The following is a 22,523-nucleotide window of genomic DNA, read 5'->3' on the forward strand; positions in this document are numbered from 1 at the left end:
AGCCCCTATCAGCACTGAGCCTGGGATGCCATCACATTTACCTCAAGGGAAACTTTCCTCCTTGAGTTCTTTAAACGGTTGCATAATCATTAATTTCAAAGCCACGTTTTTCATAGTTTTCACTGTAAATACTCCTTTAATCAGAAAACACCACCTATAGTATTAATTACTTTTGTGTAAAATATATGAAGGGAAGACTTTTAACATCACTGAGCGATCGTCTGTAAAAAAGGTTGTTTTAAACACAGAGAAACATTAAAAGCACGTGCCACAGCCTTGTGACTAGTAGTAATATTTTCAAAAGCACCTTCGTGACTTAAAAGCCGAAGTCCTACTGCCTTTCAATGAGACTTATAACCTCAGAATTGCAATGCCTGTCAGATGAGCCCGTGTCTACGCTACGAGCGAGGGGTGTGGTTCCCCTGTGCATGTACACCTACTCACGCTATTTCTCATGGAGCTAGCACACGTACAAATCGCAGTGTAGCTGCACTATCCTGGGCAGCGGCAGCGGAGGCCCAGCTGATCCATGGTGAGTATGTACCCAGCACTTTCAGGTGGGTTCGTACATGGCACAACTCAGCCGTGCCTCTGCGGCCATCACCCAAGTTACTGCAGCTATGCTGCTATTTATATTTGAGCTAGCTCATGGAGTGCCAGCGTGAGTTTGTGTACACGGGCCGGGGAATCACATTCCTAGTTCATAGTGTAGACAGAGCCTGAGCTGAGCAATGCCTGAATACCTTTAAAAACCAGGGCCTTACGCACCTTCAAAAATTTTCCTGTAAGACATTAGTAATGGGTAACTTGCTTCCTACACACCTAAGTCATTTTTATTGCAGGTCATTTTAGCTTATATGGTCTTCTGAGAGGCAAAATGCATAATCTGTTTTGCTCTACTGTATTACCAAGATGATCTGATGTAAGGCCCCTATTCAGCAAGGTTTTTAAGTATATGAATAATCTTTAAGCTTATGAATACTCCTATTCAAGACCAGTTTTCAGATTTCCTAGTGCCAGTAAAGAGTTCCCCTTGCAATGGGCATATTGTCAGAAACAATTTAGTTCAATCTCATGTGACAAAGTTTCTCCTCTACTTTGGTGGGTCTTGAGCTTATTGGCGGATTTGCTCACCTTGGAGCTTCACAGCAGCGCTCAGTTTGGCTGTTTTTCTGAACCCACAGTTCAGGTCAACTCCTCCTGTGTCTGACCAGGAATTGTGAGGTTTGGGGGGAAACCAGGCAGGCCCTCTATTCCGGGTTCCAGCCCAGGGCCCTGTGGAATGCAGCTGTCTAGAGTGGCTCCTGGAACAGCTGTGTGACAGCTACAACTTCCTGAGCTACTTCCCCATGGCCTCCTCCCAACACCTTCTTTATCCTCACCATAGGACCTTCCTCCTGGTGTCTGATAATGCTTGTACTCCTCAGTCCTCCAACAGTCCGCGTTCTCACTCTCAGCTCCTAGTGCCTCATGCTCCCAGCTCCTCACATGCACACCACAAACTGAAGTGAGCTCCTTTTTAAAACCCAGGTGCCCTGATTAGCCTGCCTTAATTGATTCTAGCAGCTTCTTGATTGGCTGCAGGTGTTCTAATCAGCCTGTATTAATTGTCTCCAGAAGGTTCCTGATTGTTCTGGAACCTTCCCTGTTACTTTACCCAGGGAAAAGGGACCTACTTAACCTGGGGCTAATATATCTGCCTTCTATTACTCTCATGTAGCCATCTGGCCCAACCCTGTCACACTTGCAACACAAAGGTGAGGCAGAATATTGGATCATCAATAAGCAATGGTTATAGAAGTCTGCTAAAGAACTTGAAGTATTTCTGTAATACTATTATTTGCAAGTGCCACAAAGTGATAGAGATGTCTCCGACAATATCATTCTTGAAAAAAATTCAGATACAAAGGAAGAACAGCCCATGAATCACCTTTGAGCCCACAGCCATCCTTAGGCCAGTTAACAGTTTGTAGTAAACAATCACATACAAAATAAATGCAACAAATGAATTACTTTAATCCCCAAAGCAAAAGAAGAGCAATCCATATGAAGAACATTAATAAGAGTTAATTTGGCACACCATCCCTAATTTAGGTTTTCAGTGTAAATAATCTAAGCACATTAGTTAACCTTTTTTTTTTAATATATGAAAGAGAATAATTCTACACAGTATTTTTTCAGTATTTTAGAGCTGAAAAAAAAGGCCATTGATGAAATAGTTCTCCATTTCAGCCCTAATCCTGCAACAAGTTTTGTCACTGATCTCAATCGGAACAGGATTAGGCCCTTCATCTTAATAATTATTTAGTTAAATGGATGAACTTACCTGAAATGTGAACAAAAAGCCAATAATGATAGGTGAAATGAAGCCATTCTAAGATGAATATTACAAAATGTGCAATTACGTATACAAAATCCACATTTTTAGCAGGGGATTGGTGGGCATGATTATTCTCTAATGCAAATATTTTCCAGCATGAAAAAAACATAAAAGAACCCAAAAAACACTCTTACTTGTTTAAGCTTCTTTAGATCTTCATCAAGTTCCAAGTTGTCCAAAATAACAGCAACAAACAAGCTGAGCAGAATCTACAAAACAATTAAAAGTATTTTTTAAAAAGTTTGATTTCCCTTAAGAAGCAATATTAAATACTGTGGGTGAAATCCTGACCATACTGAAATACATGGGAATTTTGCCATTGACTTCAATGCGGCTAGAATTTCACCCTTTGTATTTACTAGTTTTTTTATAGTTAGTATATTATATTTAGCTGTGTATACAATAGTTAAACAAAATTACAATTTGAAGATTTTAGACTCCATAATCAATCCATTATTTATGTTTAATGAATATCCTTTGAAATGTACCTAGCAGGAGGAAATCACTTAACATTAATCGAAGTTATTATAACAAGAAACAAAGTGTAATCCTGAAGTAGCTCTTAGTAGGAGAAATACTACAAAACTACATTATGCAAGCTACCGCAACATCCCTTGTGCCAAGCAGTGGAGGGTACGGGAGTATGTTTGTCTGTGAGCCAGGGGCCAGTGAAGCTCAAGGTATGACTGATGCTAGCTGAGAAGGAGAAAGGTCAAGGGTGACTAGAGGGGAATGCATAGATTCAGCACATCCCCTCAGCTAGGCCCCAATCCTGCAAATACTTATGCATATTCTTAACTTTAGTACTGTGGGTAGCCCTATTGATTTCAATAGGACTATTCATGGTAATAAAGTGAAGCACTCATTGTTTGCCACATCAGCGCCCAAGCCATAAAAGGAAGCTACTTCTCTCAGTTGGGAATCCTGAATGAGGGTATCAGCAGAACCACAATCTAACTGCTCTTGGGGTGAATTCCCTGGCAGTACAAAATGCCTTGCAGAAGTGACTTCAGCACTTGAAAGTCTGTCTGCATTCCTACGCACCTAAACGTCATAGACTTTCAATGCCACTTAGGTTCCTTGGTCCCTACAATATTTTAAAAAATGGGATTTATGCCTATAAGTCACTGAGGCACTTTTGAAAACTTGGGTCATACAGAGGACCATGAAATATAAATAACATATTGGACAAATAATTTCTGAAAAATGTCAATCTTCAGAAAAAGGAATGTTCTTATTGTTACATATTTGCTTGGACAATATTTAGGAGATTTCCTGCACCTGCTGTGAAGAGCATATTTAATAGGCTACATAATTAAACGCTACTTCATCTATTAGTGGAAACAGATTTCAGTCCTGAGGTTGCTGTGTTAAATGTTAAAGTGGCCTTTAAAATGCTAAAGCAAGGCAGAATTCAGATACAATACCTCTTCGCTAGCATGAAACACTCTAATCATTAATAATTATGAGTGAGAATTTGTCTGTCATTCTGTCAGAATTTTATGGTATAGTAGTTTTTCTTTGAACAACCTGCATAGTCTATAATACTGTAATACATAAGGCCTGACCATAACAGTTAAGAAACTATTTATATTGGCATTTACTACTTATTGTTTACATTGAAGAGACACACAGTAACTATTAAATAGATCACAAGTTAGTACCTCATTATGTCATATATATCTATACATATATAGATATATATACATACACACACAATCAAGACACACAAGACTTTCATCATTCTCTTTCACTTCAACATAAACCTTAGAGCACTTAACACAAAACAACAGTTAAACCCAAACTTATTATTTGTTTAACCTCCTCAGTTCCCATCAGGATTAACAGTATTCATTCCAAAATAATTTTTGTTCTTCAAGCCTCAACTTTTCCTCAGCTTCTATTGAGAAACCTATTCATTTATTTCCAGCTCTCTACTGTCTTCTTTGCCAAATACATACAATTATCACTCCTCCTTGCTCTGGCTCCTGAAAGTTATCATTTACTTCGACATTTAATTGCTTTATTTTTTAGCCACTTATTGTTTATTCTTAGACATCTTCTTGTTTGTTCTGGTAGCAACCTGACTCTTTCCACATCTCTTCACTGATCACACATTCATTTTTCTCCTACGTTCTCCCTCTTCATTTTTCAATGTTGTTATTTCTATTTTCATTTTCTTTTGTCTCCCTATAACTTTGTTCTACTATGATTTCTTTCCCCTTCCATAGTCTGAGAAGACCTGAGACCTGAAATGTCAACTTTAACCATGTGTTCTCCCTGCTACTCAGATGCCCTTCATTAATTGCAGGGACACTGTATGGTATAATTCATATAGGGACCAGGCAACTCAAAATTCTCCTTGCCGTTTCCTTTATACTCTCCCATTGTGTGCGGGAGCAGCAGGAGTGTAACATGTGTGTGCCCGTACAACCCCACATGGAAGAAACCAACGGACTGGTATGTACAGGGGTATTTCCAGAACATGGCTGGGGATGAGAGGCAGGGAGGCAGCACAGCACTTGGGAGACTGATTCTCTTGAAATGGAGATATTAGACAAGGAATGATGTGGCCCACTGGGCCAAGAACATCCTTTGCACTGTCAGAGAAAGGGGAGCATGAGATTTCCCCATACCCCCCAATCAACTTTACAACATGTGTTTCCAAGTCCAGGATTATTTTCCCAGTTCCTCTTTCCACCTTGCCATTCCCCTTTCCAGGAGCTTGAAATGGGGCTGCAGTAACCTCTGTGGCCCTTGTACAGAGGAGGGGAAGTGAGGAATTCATACACACACGGTGCTCTAGCCACCAAACAAGCAGTGATTCCTGATGGCAGAGCAGGAGTCATCCCCCACTCCCCATCAGGCCTGATCCTATTCAGGGTCAGCTGGTTTGGTGATGATCTGGATAAGTAGCTGTAAGAGAATCAGATGCCCCTTACTGGCACCTGTTATTGGATCAGGATTTTGGCCCATATGAAAGGACTCAGCTTCTTGGTATGGTGCAGGTGAAATTCTATAATCAGTAAAGCAAACAACAGAAAACTGGGTGTATGTACATAGGTAAACATAGAGTAAGTCAGATAATAAAATCGATACTGTAGACAAGGTAGGAAGGTTCTGAAAGTCAGAGAAAGGAATGGAGGACAGGGAAAATAGGAATAAGAATATTCTTATTTTTAAAACAAAATATATGATGAGCACCATGGGAAACTAGTGGTAAATGCATCTATTATTTAGTCTTTGGGACTGATGGAAACTAAGGTGATCATGGATTGGATTGTGGTGCTTTCTGTGGTCAGCATCTGAAAAACAGTACCAAGGCCTTAACTTATCTAGAGTTTTTGCAGAACTGCTTTTCCTTCTGCTCTCTACCTAGATAGACATAACCTTGCCCATTTGCAGCACACCCAGGAAAGATGTCTTTAGATATACAGTAACTCCTCACTTAAAGTCGTCCCAGTTAACGTTGTTTTGTTGTTACGTTGCTGATCAATTAGGGAACTTGCTCATTTAAAGTTGTGCAATGCTCCCTTATAACGTTTGGCAGCTGCCTGCTTTGTCCACTCCTTGCAGAAAGAGCAGCCCGTTGCAGCTAGCTGGTGGGGGCTTAGAACCAGGGTGGACCGGCAGCCCCCTTATCAGCTCCCCACTCCCTAAGTTCCCTGTGCGGCAGCTGCCCAGCAGGCTACCAATTGCCAGCAGTTCAGCTGTCCCTCCCCACACTGCCATGTGCTGCTCCTGCCCTCTGCCTTGGAGCTGCTCCCCGAGCCTCCTGCTTGCTGGGGGAGGTGAGGGGAGGGAGAAGAGGAGGGCTAATGTCAGGGTGCCCCCTCCCCCTTGCTCCTGCACCCCACTTACTCCATCTCCATAGAGCAGGGGGACATAGAACAGGGCTCAGGACGGAGGAAGTTTCCTGGCAGCAGCTGTGGTCTCAGCTTGCTGATTATCTTAACAAGGCAGTGTACTTAAGAGTGGGTCAGTGTACTTAAAAGGGAAATGCGCATCTCTCTCTCTCTCTCTCTCTCTCACACACACACACACACACACACACACACACACACACACACACACACACGGTGTGTGTCTCTGTCTCTGTCTGCCATGCTGTTTCCCCTCCCTCCATTTCTCCTGCCTTGTAGAGTGTGAAGCTACTTTAACAACGAGTTAACCCTTGAGGGCTCAGCCAATTGCTAGTTCATCATTTAGCACTAAGGCATTCCCTGTGAAATATCCCACCCTCTGACTTCACCACCTTAGCCAAGCTTCATTGCTGTGTATAGTATTAAATTGTTTGTTTAAAACTTACATTCTGTGTGTGTGTGTGTATAGTCTTTTGTCTGGCCAAAAAAATATTTCCCTGGAACCTAACCCCCCCATTTACATTAATTCTTATGGGGAAACTAGATTCACTTAACATTGTTTCTCTTAAAGTCGCATTTTTCAGGAACATAACTACAACGTTAAGTGAGGAGTTACTGTAATCCAAACTTTCATACAGATCCAGGAGTTGCTCTATTAATTTTTATTGTTTTATTAGTTAATAGGCTGCATCACATATTTCCCATGTGTTCATTTCTGCATCTATCATAGAAAAAGCATTATACTGATTTCTAATTAACAATTTGTACCATGAGGCTTTAAACTTATTTTCTTTAGTTTAATTACAGCTGTGAAAGGAATGCAATGAAACTGAAGAGGGCATCTCTGCATGATAAATAGCCCTTGTTTCACTCTGTGATCATTTGAACTATGAGGGCCCATGGTAGTTAACAGTTATAGTATTATGTTACAGTGGGACTTTGGTGTTATCCAGAAAACCTCACACCAGACCAAGGTTGACCACCATGTACCACAAAGATTAAGGCTAGGTTTCATGATACATCAAAGAATTAATCCCATGTCCCTTCATAAAAAGTTAAGAATGAACACGACAATAACATGTAGCTAGCTGAGTAAAATACACAAGACAAGAAATATTCAGCAATTTGCAGCAAAGGAAAGCACTGAAAATTTGCAGGTCAAAACTTACCAGAGTAGCAAAAAGATGATAAAGTATAAAGTAAATAGCAACTACAGGTGCCCACATATGTCCTACAGCATTAAGAGTCTGATCCATGACATCCACCCATCCTTCCTGTGTAAGGATCTGGAACATTGACATGAATGCCTACAGGAGAAAAGAATCACAAGTATATTATAACTGCATGCACTGCATTAAAATAATTCTATGGACAACCATCAAAGTTATATGGAGTAGATTTGACAAAGCAGAAAATCCAGTTATTGTTATCTTGATAAACAAAGGAGTGGATTTCAAATCTGTGAATGAGGATTACACACAATTTTCAGTGCAGAGGCAGACACAAATAGTCCAATATTTGACTGAACTGTAACAGTTTACAACTGTAAACACAGTCTCAACTTTCTTAGTCAACATGAAGCTTGATATCCTCCATAGTTGATGAAATATAAAGACTTTGATGGGTTTGAGGATCAGTCAAGATATTGTTTCCAGGGATTTATTGCTCTGTCAGTTTATGAGTAGGTCAGTTTATTTTAAGTACTGTTTTCACATTCTAAATATGAAGCAAAACACTGGATCTTTATGCCTGTAATAAAGCTGTATGATTAAATGTTTTCATAAAGTGATAAAAGTTACATTCATGGCTCCTGCCTGGCAAACCATTACAGGCACTTTGAAAACACAATAAAAACTGTGGGCCCTGTCCTTCAAGCTGTTACATGCAAGCTGATCTCCAAAACTATGCAAAGCCCTATTGACTTTTTACTTAGCACTTTTGGTACAGATTTTTCAATGGCACTCAGCACCAGAGGTCAAACGCCTCATTAACTAAGGGTGAAATGGTACATACCACGTAAGCAGTACAGCTGGTCAGAAAATGGAACACATTTTTCATTGACAATGTTTGAAATTTTTCGGCCAGCTGTCATTAGAAGCTTGATAGTATATGAGGAACCCAGTTTATTTACAGATTTGTATGTTAAAACTCAAAACTTAAGCTGGATCCATGCACCATTAAAGACAACCATTAAATAGAGCAATGCAGCAGGTTAGGCAGATCCCATCTGTTGCCATTTTCTTCATAACATGTAGGCCAAGGATCTACTTGATCGGCACACCAAAGTACAGTAGAGTTCATTGCAGTCTATACTCAGTGCTGGAGATATGTGTTATGATTTTCAGGTCACAGTCAGGCAATAACCTCAGAAAAATCAAGACAACCTGGGTCTTAAATGTCACCTCACAACCTAAATTCAGTACTTGGTCATGGACCCAGGCCTCCCGCTGTCAGCCCCTGTTTGTTAATATGGAGAGCAGGATAATGGATAATGGAGGCTTGGATAAACGGGATTCATTCTACTGTATATGTTTTTATTTTTTCATAAAATGTAAAAACTAAAGATTCTCTGTAAAAATGCAAATTCTGTGTTTTCCCATGTTTTTCCATGGCAAATGGATTTCTAGGATCCCTTCTAATGACCTATATCGGACCTAGGGATCACCAGGAAGGATGGAGAGCCTTAACCATGCCCTATTTATCCTGATCAGCTCTATACCACCAGCAGCTCCCCTCCACTGGTTAATCTTCCCATGGCTAACTAAGCCAGGTGCAGGGCAGCTTTATGCTGGTGGTGCAGGACAAAGAGACCACAGCATAGATCAGAATCTGTCCGAATATGTGAGAAAATTGTTTAGCTGGTAGCTCTTTCTGGTGTCCTACTATTTTGTTCAGCACAGGAAAAGACAAATTACCACGGATACCATTCAAGAGAAAATGTTTTGGTTATGATTGCAGCAAGCACTGTATGTTTTTCAACCAATACCATAGGAGCGCCACAGACAGAAGCAAAGACTGGTCAAGTACTATGCTCCTGTAAACGAAGTTTAATTAATGTATCTAAAAAAATCTCCAGATCTTGCGAGTTCGAATCTTTGGCTGTGACCAAACTGTCTATTAAACTGCTTCTTTTCCTTTTTCACTGTTGTCTAATATCAAGACTGACTTTCTTTCCAGGTAAGCAGCAATGGTCTAAGGTAAGATTTTAGTGAAGTACAGAACACAAAAACAAAGTATGTGAGAAACTGAAATGAGAAGCTCATGATGTCGCTTGCCATTATGGTTGCTCGATTCAACAGCTTGTTGTGATGTAGAGATATTTAATCTATGTTCATTGTGCCTAGCCAGCACAGGCAATAGTACTCACAAAGCATTTCTTGTTGGATTCCTTGAGAACCACCACCAGAAAAGCCCTTTACACGAATGTAATCAACCCATGTTCCTGCAGAATGGTGTTTCATAAATGCAAGTTGAAATATTGTGGGATTTTTATGTCCTTGAAGGAGCAGCAAGTTAAAACACAGTGCTATGCTCAAACCTAATGGCAAAAATGGTAATTGTGGTGCTGTGGTGTTCCATGTTTGACACTCAGTGACTTCCATATCAACACTGCTGAGTTTTTTAAGTAAAGTAATTTCTCGAACTGACAGCTCTGCCAACTCAACATGGGTTCTGAGAGTCAGGCTGAGATTTTTCTTCTCTGTACCTCATGACTAGTAATAAAGGTTTCACAGCTCAAATGTCTTCAGATTATGTCCTCAGACACCTCTACGTTCCTACTGCCCTCAGGGAGCTTGTGCAGATTCAGCTGACTGAAATCCAGCTAAATTTCTCATTTCTGTTATAGTTTTGCAGTGCTAACTGGAGTAAGAAGTAGTAAACACATAGTTGTGTCACTGGAGTAAGCACATACAACTCTGAATAAAACTATTAAACCTATCTGTTAAGTATAGGTGCCAATTTTACACAGTACTTTTCAGAGTTGAATCACACACCAAGCAAGCCTTCAGGGCTGGTTCAAACTGAAAGTACCAACTTCCTATGAGAAGCAAAGCAGAGGAGCACCTGGGATAAATCAGAGTTTTCGGATGAGAAAGACCCCACCAACAATGGATGCATTTAAGTGGCAGGTTGCAACGTTATCAATAAACATAACCAACAGGGCTTAATTTGTGGGAAGATGGCTAACTTATATCCAGAAACCAGGAAACAGGGAGGATAGCTGTCCACAAACAAGAGTCTGTAAACCAATTAAAGGATCCAGTCCATCTGTCAGAATCTTAGCCACTGGAATGAAGGTGCAACCAGGAATGCATGTCGCATTAATTTAGATGGAATATATGGGCCCAAAGAGTCAAAGGTTTTAACATAACCCAGTCGCTGACCAACATTTAACAGTTTAAACAAGGTTCAGGGTTTGCTATACAGAGACCTCAGCCTGCTTAGTAACATGGCAAACATACCATTAAAAATCATTTTAACCTTTGAACAGAATACAAGGAAAAATAGGTAAAGTATTAAATAGGGCTTTAATTTTAATAATATCCCTTGTTCCCTTTCCTTTAGCTGGACAGAGTTTTTAGAAGGAAAAACCCACTTGTCTGACAGTCTTTTAAGATGGTAATAACTGTCCTTTTTGGGAAATGAAGAAGTTAGTTGAGATGGGCTGCAGCTGTCATTGTTGCTGTTGTTAAAGTCTGATTTTATTTCCTAAAAGACAAAACAATATAAGCATACACCAGACAGAACAGAAAAGAATAGTAAAGATAGAAAATGCAGCTTCTGTCTCTGGCTTTAACTCTCACTCGCAAGCTCGCTGTTGAAAAAACATAGGCACAGGACATGGTTTTATCAGCCAGTCTGAGACGTGGCAAACTTGCACCAGCACTGGGCTGTTTAGGGCATTTCATTTAGCTGCCTCTCTGGTCATAGGCTGACTGTAGTGATAGAGAGTATGCAGTCTTGGCCAGCTAAGCCAGACCTTTATTAGACAGAAAGAAAAAAAAAAGAGAGAGAGAGAGAGAGAGAGAGAGAGAGAGAGAGAGAGAGAGAGAGAGAGAGAGAGAAGAGTTAAAAATAAGGTTGGGAAGAAAACAGGACATGTTGGGGTAGCGGGAGGGAGACAAAGTCTCACTTCTCAGATAGTGGTTCGGATTTAGCTGGAGCCATTGGAGGTGGTGATGACATGGGTTCCCTCTCTCTTGCCTGGTCTGGTAGGACATCTCTCAGGATTAGGACGCAGGTCCAGTATCTGAGAGATGCTGTGGGTTGCTGCCATGATGGTGGCTTTTTGTGGGGACTGCAGAAGGGAGTGATGGATGGAACAACCCCCTCCCTCATTATTTTGTCCACCAATTAGGCCTAATTTCCAACATGCTAATTTTGGTTTACTGATTTCTGATCCCCTACTGTTCTGTTTATCAGGAATAACCTTAACACAGTCATTGAATTATATCAGGAGGCCTTTTTGTTTGTACTAATTCAGTTTGTTTCTCTTTTGCAACTTTTTGCGTCAACATTTATTATGACACTTTATGAGCTTTCACTTACTTTTTACAGCTGAGCTCACACTTTGGACAAATACATAGTCCCAGTTATCAGCAGCAGTATCAAGCTGGCAACCTCCACCCAGGAGGGGCCTTTTATTGACAGGGAGTGGGTAGGTGAACTAGTCAAGCTGTTCAGCCTCCTCTGAGATAACCAGTGGTATAAGAGGGGGAAGGAAGACAATGGCCAAACCTCTGCCCAGTGTCACCTTCCCCCTGCCCACCGCTATTTGGAACTGGGAGGGTTAAGTATCTCTACCACTGCCCCCTGATCTTCTCAGGATGCAGCAGGGCCAGACTTATGGGTGGGTGATATGGGCAACTGTCCAGGGTGCCGCCCTGGTCAGGGGGCACCATGGTTAAGAGGGTGCCAGTGCCCAGTCAGGGTCAGAGGCTTGCGCCCACTGGCCAGGCTCCGCTCTCAATTTGTAGGGCTTGTTGGCCCGAGCAGCGTCCCAGATTGGCAGAGGGGGCAGGTGGGTTGGGTTGGCTTCCAGCTGGGGGAGAAGCTGAAGATGTGGGGGGTGTTGCTGCAATTTGCAGGTTGGGAAGGTCTGCTCTGGGGGTGAGCTGTGGGAGCCCCAGTGGGCCCGGGGGAGTGCCCTGCAGGGTGGGCTGGCGCCAGGGCTGTGCCATGTGCTGGTTTGTGCTGGGAAGGATGCGAGGAGAGCACCAGAAGGAGAGCTGCTTCTGCCTGGCATCTCACTCCCTGCACTCACCCTGGGCTGCCTGGTGCAGCCCACCTGCCAATGTAGCTGTTCAGCAGCCCCAAATGGCCTTGGAGCAGGGGAGAACAGGGTGTGCCCAGGTTAGTGGCGAGCGCTCCTAGGGGTACATAGCGGCATCTGAAATTGGAAGATGTTGAGGAGCAGAGTCAGTGGGGATCCCTAGGTAGGATCAGGGAAATACACGCAGTGCCGGGTGTGTGCTGTGCTGTGTTTCAGTTTGTGCCTGGCAGCGCTGCCATCCCCCTAGTGCTTCATACGGTTGCCAGTCTGGCATTCTCGCTGCTGGTGCCAGAGGCTCAGGGGCTACACTGAGCCAGTGCTGAGCGTACGGGCTGCCTGTGCCATTTGCAGCAGTCTCTGCTGTAGATGCACACAGTCCCTACTGTAACTTAAAAGCTTCCCCAGTAAACTCAACGTGTGTGATCGTACTGTGTATCTGTACTTAAAACCAAAGAAAGGGCACCAAAATACAAGTTCTCCCAGGGTGCCATTTTCCCTAAAGCTGGCCTGGGACACAGAGGTGGCTATATCCTACTAATCTGATATGGCCACCCCACCCCACTGAAGCAAAAAGTGAGGGATACTACATTAAAGTTATTCTCATTTACTTCTGGCTCACAACCTCTGTGTGTGTGACTAATGATTGTTGAACCAGTTTAGCCTTTATTAATTATATCTGAATTACTTATTATTATTTAATCTCTTTTTTAATGGGAAACTTCTATTTTAATTATTTGCTTCAAGGTGTATAGATATCTTTAATATATTACTGCACGTTTTCTCTGTAAAATCTACATAAATTTATTTTTTAAGTTGAAAAGTACCCTTTCAATGTGATGAAAACTTAGCCTTCCATTTAAAATTGTAATATATAATGTGGTTAGTTCTAATGATATCCTTTAAATAAATTTAAATCTTTCCTCATATTATTAAAGTTCCCTATATTAGAAAAACATTAGCTTAAAGAAAATAATATGGCAGTGAATAATGATTTTGTGTTTTGTACCCAGCAATCTTCCTTTCAGAAAAAGATATTTTTAGTTGAAAGGTACATTTCTAACCATTTATGTTAAAATGAAATGCAACTATCTAGCTGACAGAACTAACAGCTGTGAAAATGAGACTTAGAGATTTATGCAAATGGAGGACTTCGGAATTAATTCATGTTATGGAAAAGACTGTCAGTTTCTATGAGTCTTTATGCCCCATTACTTAATTAGCTGTTTTGATGATGGTCGTCAAACTGCATTTGTATGAAGTGGAAGATCTGCAAATAGGGCATGTTATATGAAATGTGTGAGTCAAAGTGACAATTCTGATTTTTTTGTCCATCCATTAAACAGATAATGCCCCACAAATGACTATAGATAAAGGGGGGAAATGTGTAGTTTTACAAAATCTAAGGTTCACTTACAGAGCACTTGTTCAATAAGTATGCTTGTATGCAAAGTATCATGGGCCAAATCCTACTGGCCTTCCTCATGAGCAGTCCCACTAAAATCTAAAATGAGGATTTAGGACCACTGTTGTATAAATGCTTGCTCTCTCTCCCCTACCACTCCCCTCTTCCACCCTGCTACATACCCAAGAAGAATTCAGTAACATACCATGATAAGAAAGGTCAGCCTGTAAAAACACCTCAATAGGTATTACATAGTAATGGCTCTAAAGAGTAAACAATTCATCATTTAAGAACTAACAAAAAAGTTTTTTTATGATTGTGTGGAACTAAAGTGTCTCTAGCTGAGCCTCTTTCAGCCTCAGCCCCAGGAGTGAAATCCTGATCATACTAAAGTCAATGGATGTTTTGCCATTGACTTCAATGGGGACAGGATTTGACGATGGGTTTCTATGTTATTTTGGACCCATTTTTAAATTCTGATCCTCTTTTCACTCACACTGGAGCAGCTAATGTTTGTCCCCAAGATTCAGAGAAATGCAATCTGTTTTCAGAGGTGTAGGTAACCATGAAACTGCAATGATCCCTTCTATTTTCTGTGTAGTTCACCTTGAAATTTCTAAGCAGTCTTAGCAGAGCTGTTCAAAGGCACAAATGGAAGTTTGGTACCTAACTTATTTATATCTTTCAACATCTCTCGCTCTCTGTACCTATAGTTCAGCTGCTCCTTTTTTTCTCTCTAGGGCTCATACAGGCTGAGAAGACAGAAATGGTGTTTTTTCTTTCTTCATGTCTTAATTTGTCGTTCCCTTAAAGCAAATCAAGGTAATTGTGACAGAGTATCTATTTGGATACAGTAACAACACTTCCCAGCAGTGGTTTGTTTTTCAGTGTAGTGTCTGGCCTTTCACTTAATTTAGACTTAAAAAATATTGCTCAAATGGAATATTTTGATCACTGTATAGTGTGTAAACCAAGAATATAGCTCTCTCTCTCTCTCACTCTCTCTAGCAGAATATAGCTCAATAATGCTATACAAGACACTGTAGAATACTTTGCTATTTTATTCATTTGGGGAGATGGTTCCTAAAAATACAAAGAAGATGGATCTGTTAATAGCAGTAAAGTAAACATCTGTATTTTGTGCTCTTAGTATAGACATAAAGATGAAGTTAGGCCATCTGAGAAGCAGCACCGATCAAAAGAACACTGGAATTTGTAACCAGAGCAACACTGAGCTTGTGCTTATTGACTGTTCATACAACCATGTGAAAACATGCAATTTATAGGCATTAGTGAAAGAAGGAGGCCTATTGTTTCCAAAACCCATACTGTGCTTCATTGTAGGATATTTATGGTTAAGGGCGGATTTTATTTTTAGTCTACTGTTTCAGTGTCAAAGGGACTTTAGTGTTAAGGTTCAAAATTTACCCTACATTGTCATCCTTTTTGTAAGTGTAACAGTCCTCAGCATTTCAGGAACTGCAAAACCCACCATGTCAATTGTGCCTGCCATTTCAGATTAATTCTTGCATCAGGGCAAGCCCCTATAAATCTATAATAACACACTCTGCATATATGAACCCAACGTCATGCTTGCCCTCTCTGATAGTAAAGCTATTTTTGCAAGCACGATTTGAAAATAATACATTCCAGAACCTTTAAACAGAATAATTTTATAATTTTATGTTTACTTGTATGTATGTTTGCCGCAAGACTGGTTCTGTAGTCATTCAGTTGAAGAATCTTACTGAAATCAATGAGATTACTATGTTAACGGTAGTCCCCCAACCTTTGTCAGAGGGAGACACTTTAAAGAGACATTGACAGGTCAAATTTCACCCCAAATTCAATTTTCTTAACAGTAAATTTTCATTCATTACATCAGAGGTCCCAAAGCAGTAGAACTACAAAAGGAAAACACACATTACCGATTATATTTCTCAAACCCTTATGCTTTAGTGAATTTGTATACAGTAAAAGAATAATATTCAGAAAAAGAATAACTGAAGACTATTAAGTCAAACTATCATATGAGATGTATTTTAAAACATTTTAATTTGACTTCCACTGATACACTGCTATTGGTAATCCATCTTATATTCAATTGAGAATTCAAGCAGAAAAATATTAAATTCGTATTGTTCTGTCTTTTAGCATCTCAATAATCCATTAACGGGAATATCCTCTTTTCCTTTGGACAGTATATTTCAGTACCTACATACCTTTGCCAAAAATGAATATGTTAATAAAATAAATGTGGGTAAAAATGTCCACATTAATGTAAAAGTTTACTAATAGCATGGTAGAGCATGACAATGTTTGTTTAAACTTGAGCTTTCACAGATCAATACGTCAGTTAAAATCTGCAAGTTGCTGTGAGGATCTCTTACCTTGATTATGTAACTATAATTCTCTTAGGGGTTTTCACTGACATTTTCGTAGTTCAAAACTTAAACACATGCTAGAAATCAAGTGCACAGACGTTTCAGACTTTCAATTTACTATCAAAGGTTCTCCTAAAACTATACATTGGAGTTGACAGTACAGTATAACTCGTGGCATTATCACTGCAATTAGGCAGAAGCCTGATTATTTTTTTTATACACTTGCCTCATAGCGTTCTGTTTTCTCTTCCTTCTCCAGTGTTTGAAAATGAAACCTAATTACATTTGCAATGACCCTACTAACTCTTTTTCTAGCCAGGCTTTCTAGAATTGGAATTGTAGCGTAACATTTCTTCCCTTAGCATATCTATTTTTTGTCTCACTTTTGGTGGCTAACATCCCAGACATGTAATAAAGGAGATCATTAGAAATTGTTGCTTAACTATTTTGTTTGTTAAATGCGTGACTCTTGAGGCTGCCTTATTCATTCCTATTTAATTGTTCCAACCAATGCACTTTCACTAAAACAGATATACTATGAAACCAATATAGGATGATTGAAAGCAATAAAGTGTCAATGGAACCAATCCATGTACACTCAGTCTAATATAGTATTAAAGAAATGGCAGTATTTTCATTCAAAACAGTGTGTTTCACTAACTATATTAGCTACAATTTCCACTGAATTTCAGAGTTTCATTCTGATTTCATGTCATGCCCACAGTATCCATTTATTTATGCCCAAAAGGTGGATGCATACTTTGGCAATGCAGGCAGGTTTTACAACCTTGCCTAAAATACACATTCTTGTGCATATCAAGAGCAACCATTTTTCATAATACCAAAGGTACATATAAGCTTGGAAGTATTAGCTATTTATTGGTAAATATCAGTAATCATCGATTTCACTGCATACATAAACTGGCAAAAATACTTCCATTGATAATCAAATTCTGCGGATAGGCAAAGTAAGAAAAATGCTGCTGAAGAACTTACTAGAGTTTGAATTAAGGATATATACTGTATATATTTTGACATGTGATGCTGACAATTTGTTTTTTTAGTGGTTATAAAGCTTTAACTTTTTGAACCTCAACGTCTACCGCCATTTATTATTGCTTGCCCCTCCCCCATAATTTCCCGCAACTGTTAAAATTTTAAATAGATTAAAATTTTAAAAATGCTTAAAAATCAAAATTAATATTTGTAACTATTATAAGTCATTAAAATTGATTTCTGCCAACCCTAGTTATATATCATGTCCAAGTGGAACATTCCACACATATACACTATTCCACACATGCATGCTCTCTCCATTGTATCCTTGACCATTGTTAGACCCATACTTTTTGCTGTGCCATTATATCTACATCTGTACACCCTAGACTTCCTTCAGCAATAGACAAACAAACAAAACAGCCCAACTCAAACTTCTCTTTACTATTGTGGGTCTGCAGGAAAACAGAACCACACAGCAAAGACCATACTGTTATTTGATCTTCTATAAGGTAATAAGCTTTCATCATGATGAAAACTAGATTAGACAGAAAGATAGACCTGTAATAAGATAACTAGTGAAGTAGTCAATCCTTCTTATACTTACCCTTGGAAAAGTTGTAAATCTGTCCAGTTCTTCCACAAAGCAGAACATCTGTAAACTAATTGCTGACATTACAATTAAAAGGCTGGCAGTGAATACAACCAAGCTCCCAAGTTTTTTTCCAGGTCCAAATATCTTATACACAAAATCCTCCAAAGCAGGAGAAATCTTTATAAGTCGAACTACCCTAAGCACCTGCAAAGAGAGAGGAAAAGATAAAATACAATTACAATCATATTAGTTTGTCTGATTATATTATCCATCAATTTTAATAGATTCACAGATTTTAAGGCCAGAGGGGACCTTTATGATCATGTATCTAATCTGACCTGCATACACAGGCTAAAGAACCTCACCCAACAATTTCTGTATCAAGACCATAACTTCTGTTTGAGCCATAATATACCTTTTTAAAAGACAAGCAGTCTTGATTTAAAGATAAGAAGTGATCAAGAATCCACTACACCTCTAGTTAAATTGTTCCAATGGTTAATCTATGTGCCCTGTTAAAAAATATATCTTATTCCTAGTCTGAAATTAATCTAGGATGATGCAGCATTTTTATTAAAGTTTCCTCCTACTGCTCAGAGCCATGCGTTTGATAAAAAAATTATATTCTTTTTAGCTCATTGCTTCCCTTGGTATTTTTCCCTTTCTATATTAATAGCCTTGATCCACAATCTTTTACAATTCCAGTGTATCAATAAAAAAAAAAAACTATGTGGCTCTTAAGAGAATGTATTTGTAACACTGAACACTGGGCTATATATTCATGCAGAGAGCATGCACCTGTATCCCCACAGATAGTTTGCCCATACAATGACCTAAGAGGAAGTTAACCCTGAATCTCAATGCAAAGAGTTGCATGAGGTACTATAAAATATAAATCATTAAATGTTTCATTAGCTAACATGCATGATTGTTAATACTACATTCAGTGAGAGACCTTCCAGGGACATAGTTTCTCAACATGGGGAGAATATCACCAGTATGCTGGTGATACACAGCTGCCTCATTATTAATTATTATTATTATTGGTACCATACAGAATCCTAGTAATGGACCAGCACGCCATTGTGCTAGGTGCAATACGAACACACAATAAAAAGAGAGTCCCTGCCCCAAACAGCTTGCGATCTAAACAAATACATGTCTCTCATGCCCCATGGACCCCATACATTCTGCACATCTCCGTCACGGAATGACACTACCAGCTGGATGTATCACAGCTGCCTTGTCCCCAGTATGGGGTAAATAGAAGTCTTGCTTCTGGACACAAGTTGATGTTATGAGGAAGTTCTCTCTTCCTTTAGTGAGCTAGGTTAAGAATCCTGGAGTGACTGTATCATTTCCATGGTAAACCATGTGTTGTTTGCATGAGGGTCTAATGTGTTTTTTCTGTTGTGTAATTTGCATAGGCTACTGCTACGCACTCATTTATTTTGTAACAGGAACACACGCTCCCATGACTGGTGTTTTATTACCGCTGCTTAGGAGGGCTTCTCTATAGCTTGCAACTTGTTCAGAATTCAGCACCACATTTGCTCACGGATTTAAGATGCTGTGATCATATTAGGCGCAACCTGTGTACTTTATATTGGCTACCCGGAAAGTGGTAGATTGAGTTTGGCCTGAAACCGTTGATTTTTTTAATATACAATTCTCCCTTGAAGTGTGGCTGAGTAAAAATGATACCTTTACTCAACAGAACTACTCCTGGGGTGAAATCCTAGCCCCACTGAAGTCAATGTGAATGTTGATATTGACTTCAATGGGACTAGGACTGAACCACTGGTTTGTATTCTGAATCATGTTTTAGATTTAATTGTCTTACCTAGCTTTCTTTTTTCTCCGCCTAAAGAGCTCTAACTGACCTTTAAGTAGCACATTAATCTTTATTGGTGCTATTTTGCTATTTCATTTGTTTTCATTAGGAGACAAATTAAATCTAGCAAAGTTTTACTGTAATGACATTCTTGTTTTCCATGCTATAGGCTAATACATACAAATTTTCTTTTTTAAGATTTTTACATAATTGGTGTGTACTTTTGGAGGTAAAATATATAAAGATTTTGTACCGCAATTCAAAATGAAAATTAAAAAAGAACCCACAAGTTTTGTTACATAAAATTTCTAAGAATGCCTCTCTCAAGATGTAGTTATGTTTACCTCAGAAGGTTACTCTATAATATTTTTTCCCCAATAAAAAACACCACCTTCTGCCTTCAAAACACAATATATTCCACTCCATTCCATTCCAAAAAAACCCTTTATAAGACTGCTGTAATACATAAAACATGGAGTCTTTCCATTAACTATGAAGGCCTTTTGGATCAGGGTTGCAGAAAATTTGCTTTACTGCTAATTTTCTGTCACAGAACGGTTTGCATGTTGCTGTGAACAAGAATTAATACTGATGTGCACAGAGAGGTGGTTAAGAAGGTGAGTAATGCCTAGCGTGGTGAAGAGTAACTCATGTATTGACAAGAGGTTATCTGTGAAGGCAAATAAATAATGTAGACTATGATAGACATTAGGGAAGACTAGGAAGGTGAAAAAAAGTTCTGTTTGATAAACTAGGGGGTATTCAACAAGGAACTCTTTTTAGCTACATTTTTTTGGTTGACTGGGAACACAGCAACCCTGTCACCATTAATATTAAAATACCTGAAGATCTGCCTAGCCTCCAGAAGTATCCCTGTGTACATTACTTTTTGACCTTAACTGAACTGGAGATACGTTACACAGCTTGCTAGAAATCTGCTTGTTTGGGAACATGGTGTATACATGCCTGCACACTGACAAAGGTATTTTCCAACCTCTGTGTCATTTGCCTACAAGGGGATTTGGATTGTGGAATGTGACCCAGATCTTTCAGTGTAGCAGGTGCTTCTGCTTATAAAACGTATGTCTTTTCAGATAGATAGTTCTATGAAAACTACATCTTAAAAAAACTCTGTGATGAAACAGCAAGTGCCCTTTATTTCATAATGGGTCCAGAGGACAGGTTTGGGTTTTTTTGGAGAATGCAGGGAGGATCCCGCCCCAGTGAAGTCAATGAGAATTTTGCTATTGACTTTGACAGGGCCGGGAGTTCACCTGTAGTGTTTTAAGGTAACAACAAAAACAACAAAACACCCTCCCAACCAATTAACATTATTTTTAATAAATAAAAATATCCTTTTAAGTTTGGTTTCGACATTGTTTTAATCTCTGTAATTTAGGTGTCAGAAATTAGTATCAATACCTGAATATACTTTTAATGCTGCTCACTTCTGTTTCACTAGAATTATGCTGATAGTTAGAGCTCTGTGAAATCTTTATATAATTTTTCATTTTATTTCTCGTAATTTGTTGTTACTTCATTTTCTCAGGTCCTGCCCCCAGGGCAGTAAAAGACCCTGAGGGCTGAGGAGTGGTTGTAGAGTGAGCCTGCATTCACCATGCAGCAGGGGCTCCTGACCCAAAGGGCTCAGCCCACCTCCCAGCTCCAGGAATTGTGGCGTGGTGCATGGGGTTGCAATGCCATTCACTTTTGGCCCACCCACCCCACCAGTCATGCTGGCAGAGGAGTGGCCGGGCCAGTCCTGAGTAATGTTGTGATCCAGTCTGGCAGGTTAAAATGCCTACACTGAGGAGTTTTTCATTTTATGTCATTTTAATCATTGTTTTTCATTTTATTTCATGTTATTTTGCATTTGCAGGAAATACGGGCTGAATCACTCTAACTATGTGTCACCATGAACGATTTTCTTTTAAATGTAGAAGGCATGCAAATTACACATTTTAATCCTTTGTGAAAGATTGGTCACAAAGTCAAGGCGGGGGGAGATTTTTCAAAAACACTCAGCAACAACCCACCTCTGTTCTCATTGAAGTCTGTATTAAAACTCCCATATTGCAATGGGAATATAGTTAGGACAACAGCGAGTGTTTTTAGATAATCCCACCCCAAACGTATAAATATATGAAAAAAGATCTATCTAGACAGATATTATCAGAGCAAGAAAAAGACGGAAGGACCAGATTCAGGCAGTAATTTCCCCCTTCTATTCTACAGAGTTAGCGATGACCACAATTATTTTGTCAAAAGAAAAGGAGTACTTGTGGCACCTTAGAGACTAACCAATTTATTTGAGCATGAGCTTTCGTGAGCTACAGCTCACTTCATCAGATGAATACCGTGGAAACTGCAGCAGACTTTATATATACACAGAGAATATGAAACAATACCTCCTCCCACCCCACTGTCCTGCTGGTAATAGCTTATCTAAAGTGATCATCAGGTGGGCCATTTCCAGCACAAATCCAGGTTTTCTCACCCTCCACCCCCCCACACAAATTCACTCTCCTGCTGGTGCTAGCCCATCCAAAGTGACAACTCTTTACATAATCAAGTCGGGCTATTTCCTGCATAAATCCAGGTTTTCTCACATCCTCCCCACCCCCATACACACACAAACTCACTCTCCTGCTGGTAATAGCTCATCTAAACTGACCACTCTCCAAGTTTAAATCCAAGTTAAACCAGAACATCTGGGGGGGGGGGGGGGGGAGGGTAGGAAAAAACAAGAGGAAACAGGCTACCTTGCATAATGACTTAGCCACTCCCAGTCTCTA

At 39.7% G+C, this 22,523-nt stretch overlaps 1 protein-coding gene and 1 long non-coding RNA gene across 9 annotated transcripts in view; one reads left to right on the forward strand and one right to left on the reverse strand.

Annotated features, from left to right (window-relative positions):
- Window positions 1–22,523, reverse strand: part of NALCN (sodium leak channel, non-selective) — a 356,269-nt gene that overhangs the window by 114,115 nt on the left and 219,631 nt on the right. For all 6 annotated transcript variants that reach the window (XM_048854413.2, XM_048854388.2, XM_048854395.2 and 3 more), the window contains 3 exons: window positions 17,907–18,098; window positions 7,413–7,550; window positions 2,515–2,589 (listed from right to left, as the gene is read on the reverse strand). In XM_048854413.2, coding sequence (XP_048710370.1) covers window positions 2,515–2,589; window positions 7,413–7,550; window positions 17,907–18,098 — 405 coding nt within the window. The remainder of the gene's footprint in view (window positions 1–2,514; window positions 2,590–7,412; window positions 7,551–17,906; window positions 18,099–22,523) is intronic.
- LOC125638540 (uncharacterized) overlaps window positions 1–22,523 on the forward strand; it is an 89,589-nt gene that overhangs the window by 13,280 nt on the left and 53,786 nt on the right. For all 3 annotated transcript variants that reach the window (XR_012668962.1, XR_012668960.1, XR_007357254.2), the window contains exon 2: window positions 14,660–14,741. This is a non-coding gene — a long non-coding RNA (uncharacterized LOC125638540). The remainder of the gene's footprint in view (window positions 1–14,659; window positions 14,742–22,523) is intronic.

The sequence above is a fragment of the Caretta caretta genome, chromosome 1 (genome assembly GCF_965140235.1).
Source record: "Caretta caretta isolate rCarCar2 chromosome 1, rCarCar1.hap1, whole genome shotgun sequence".
NCBI classification, from domain to species: Eukaryota; Metazoa; Chordata; order Testudines; family Cheloniidae; genus Caretta; species Caretta caretta.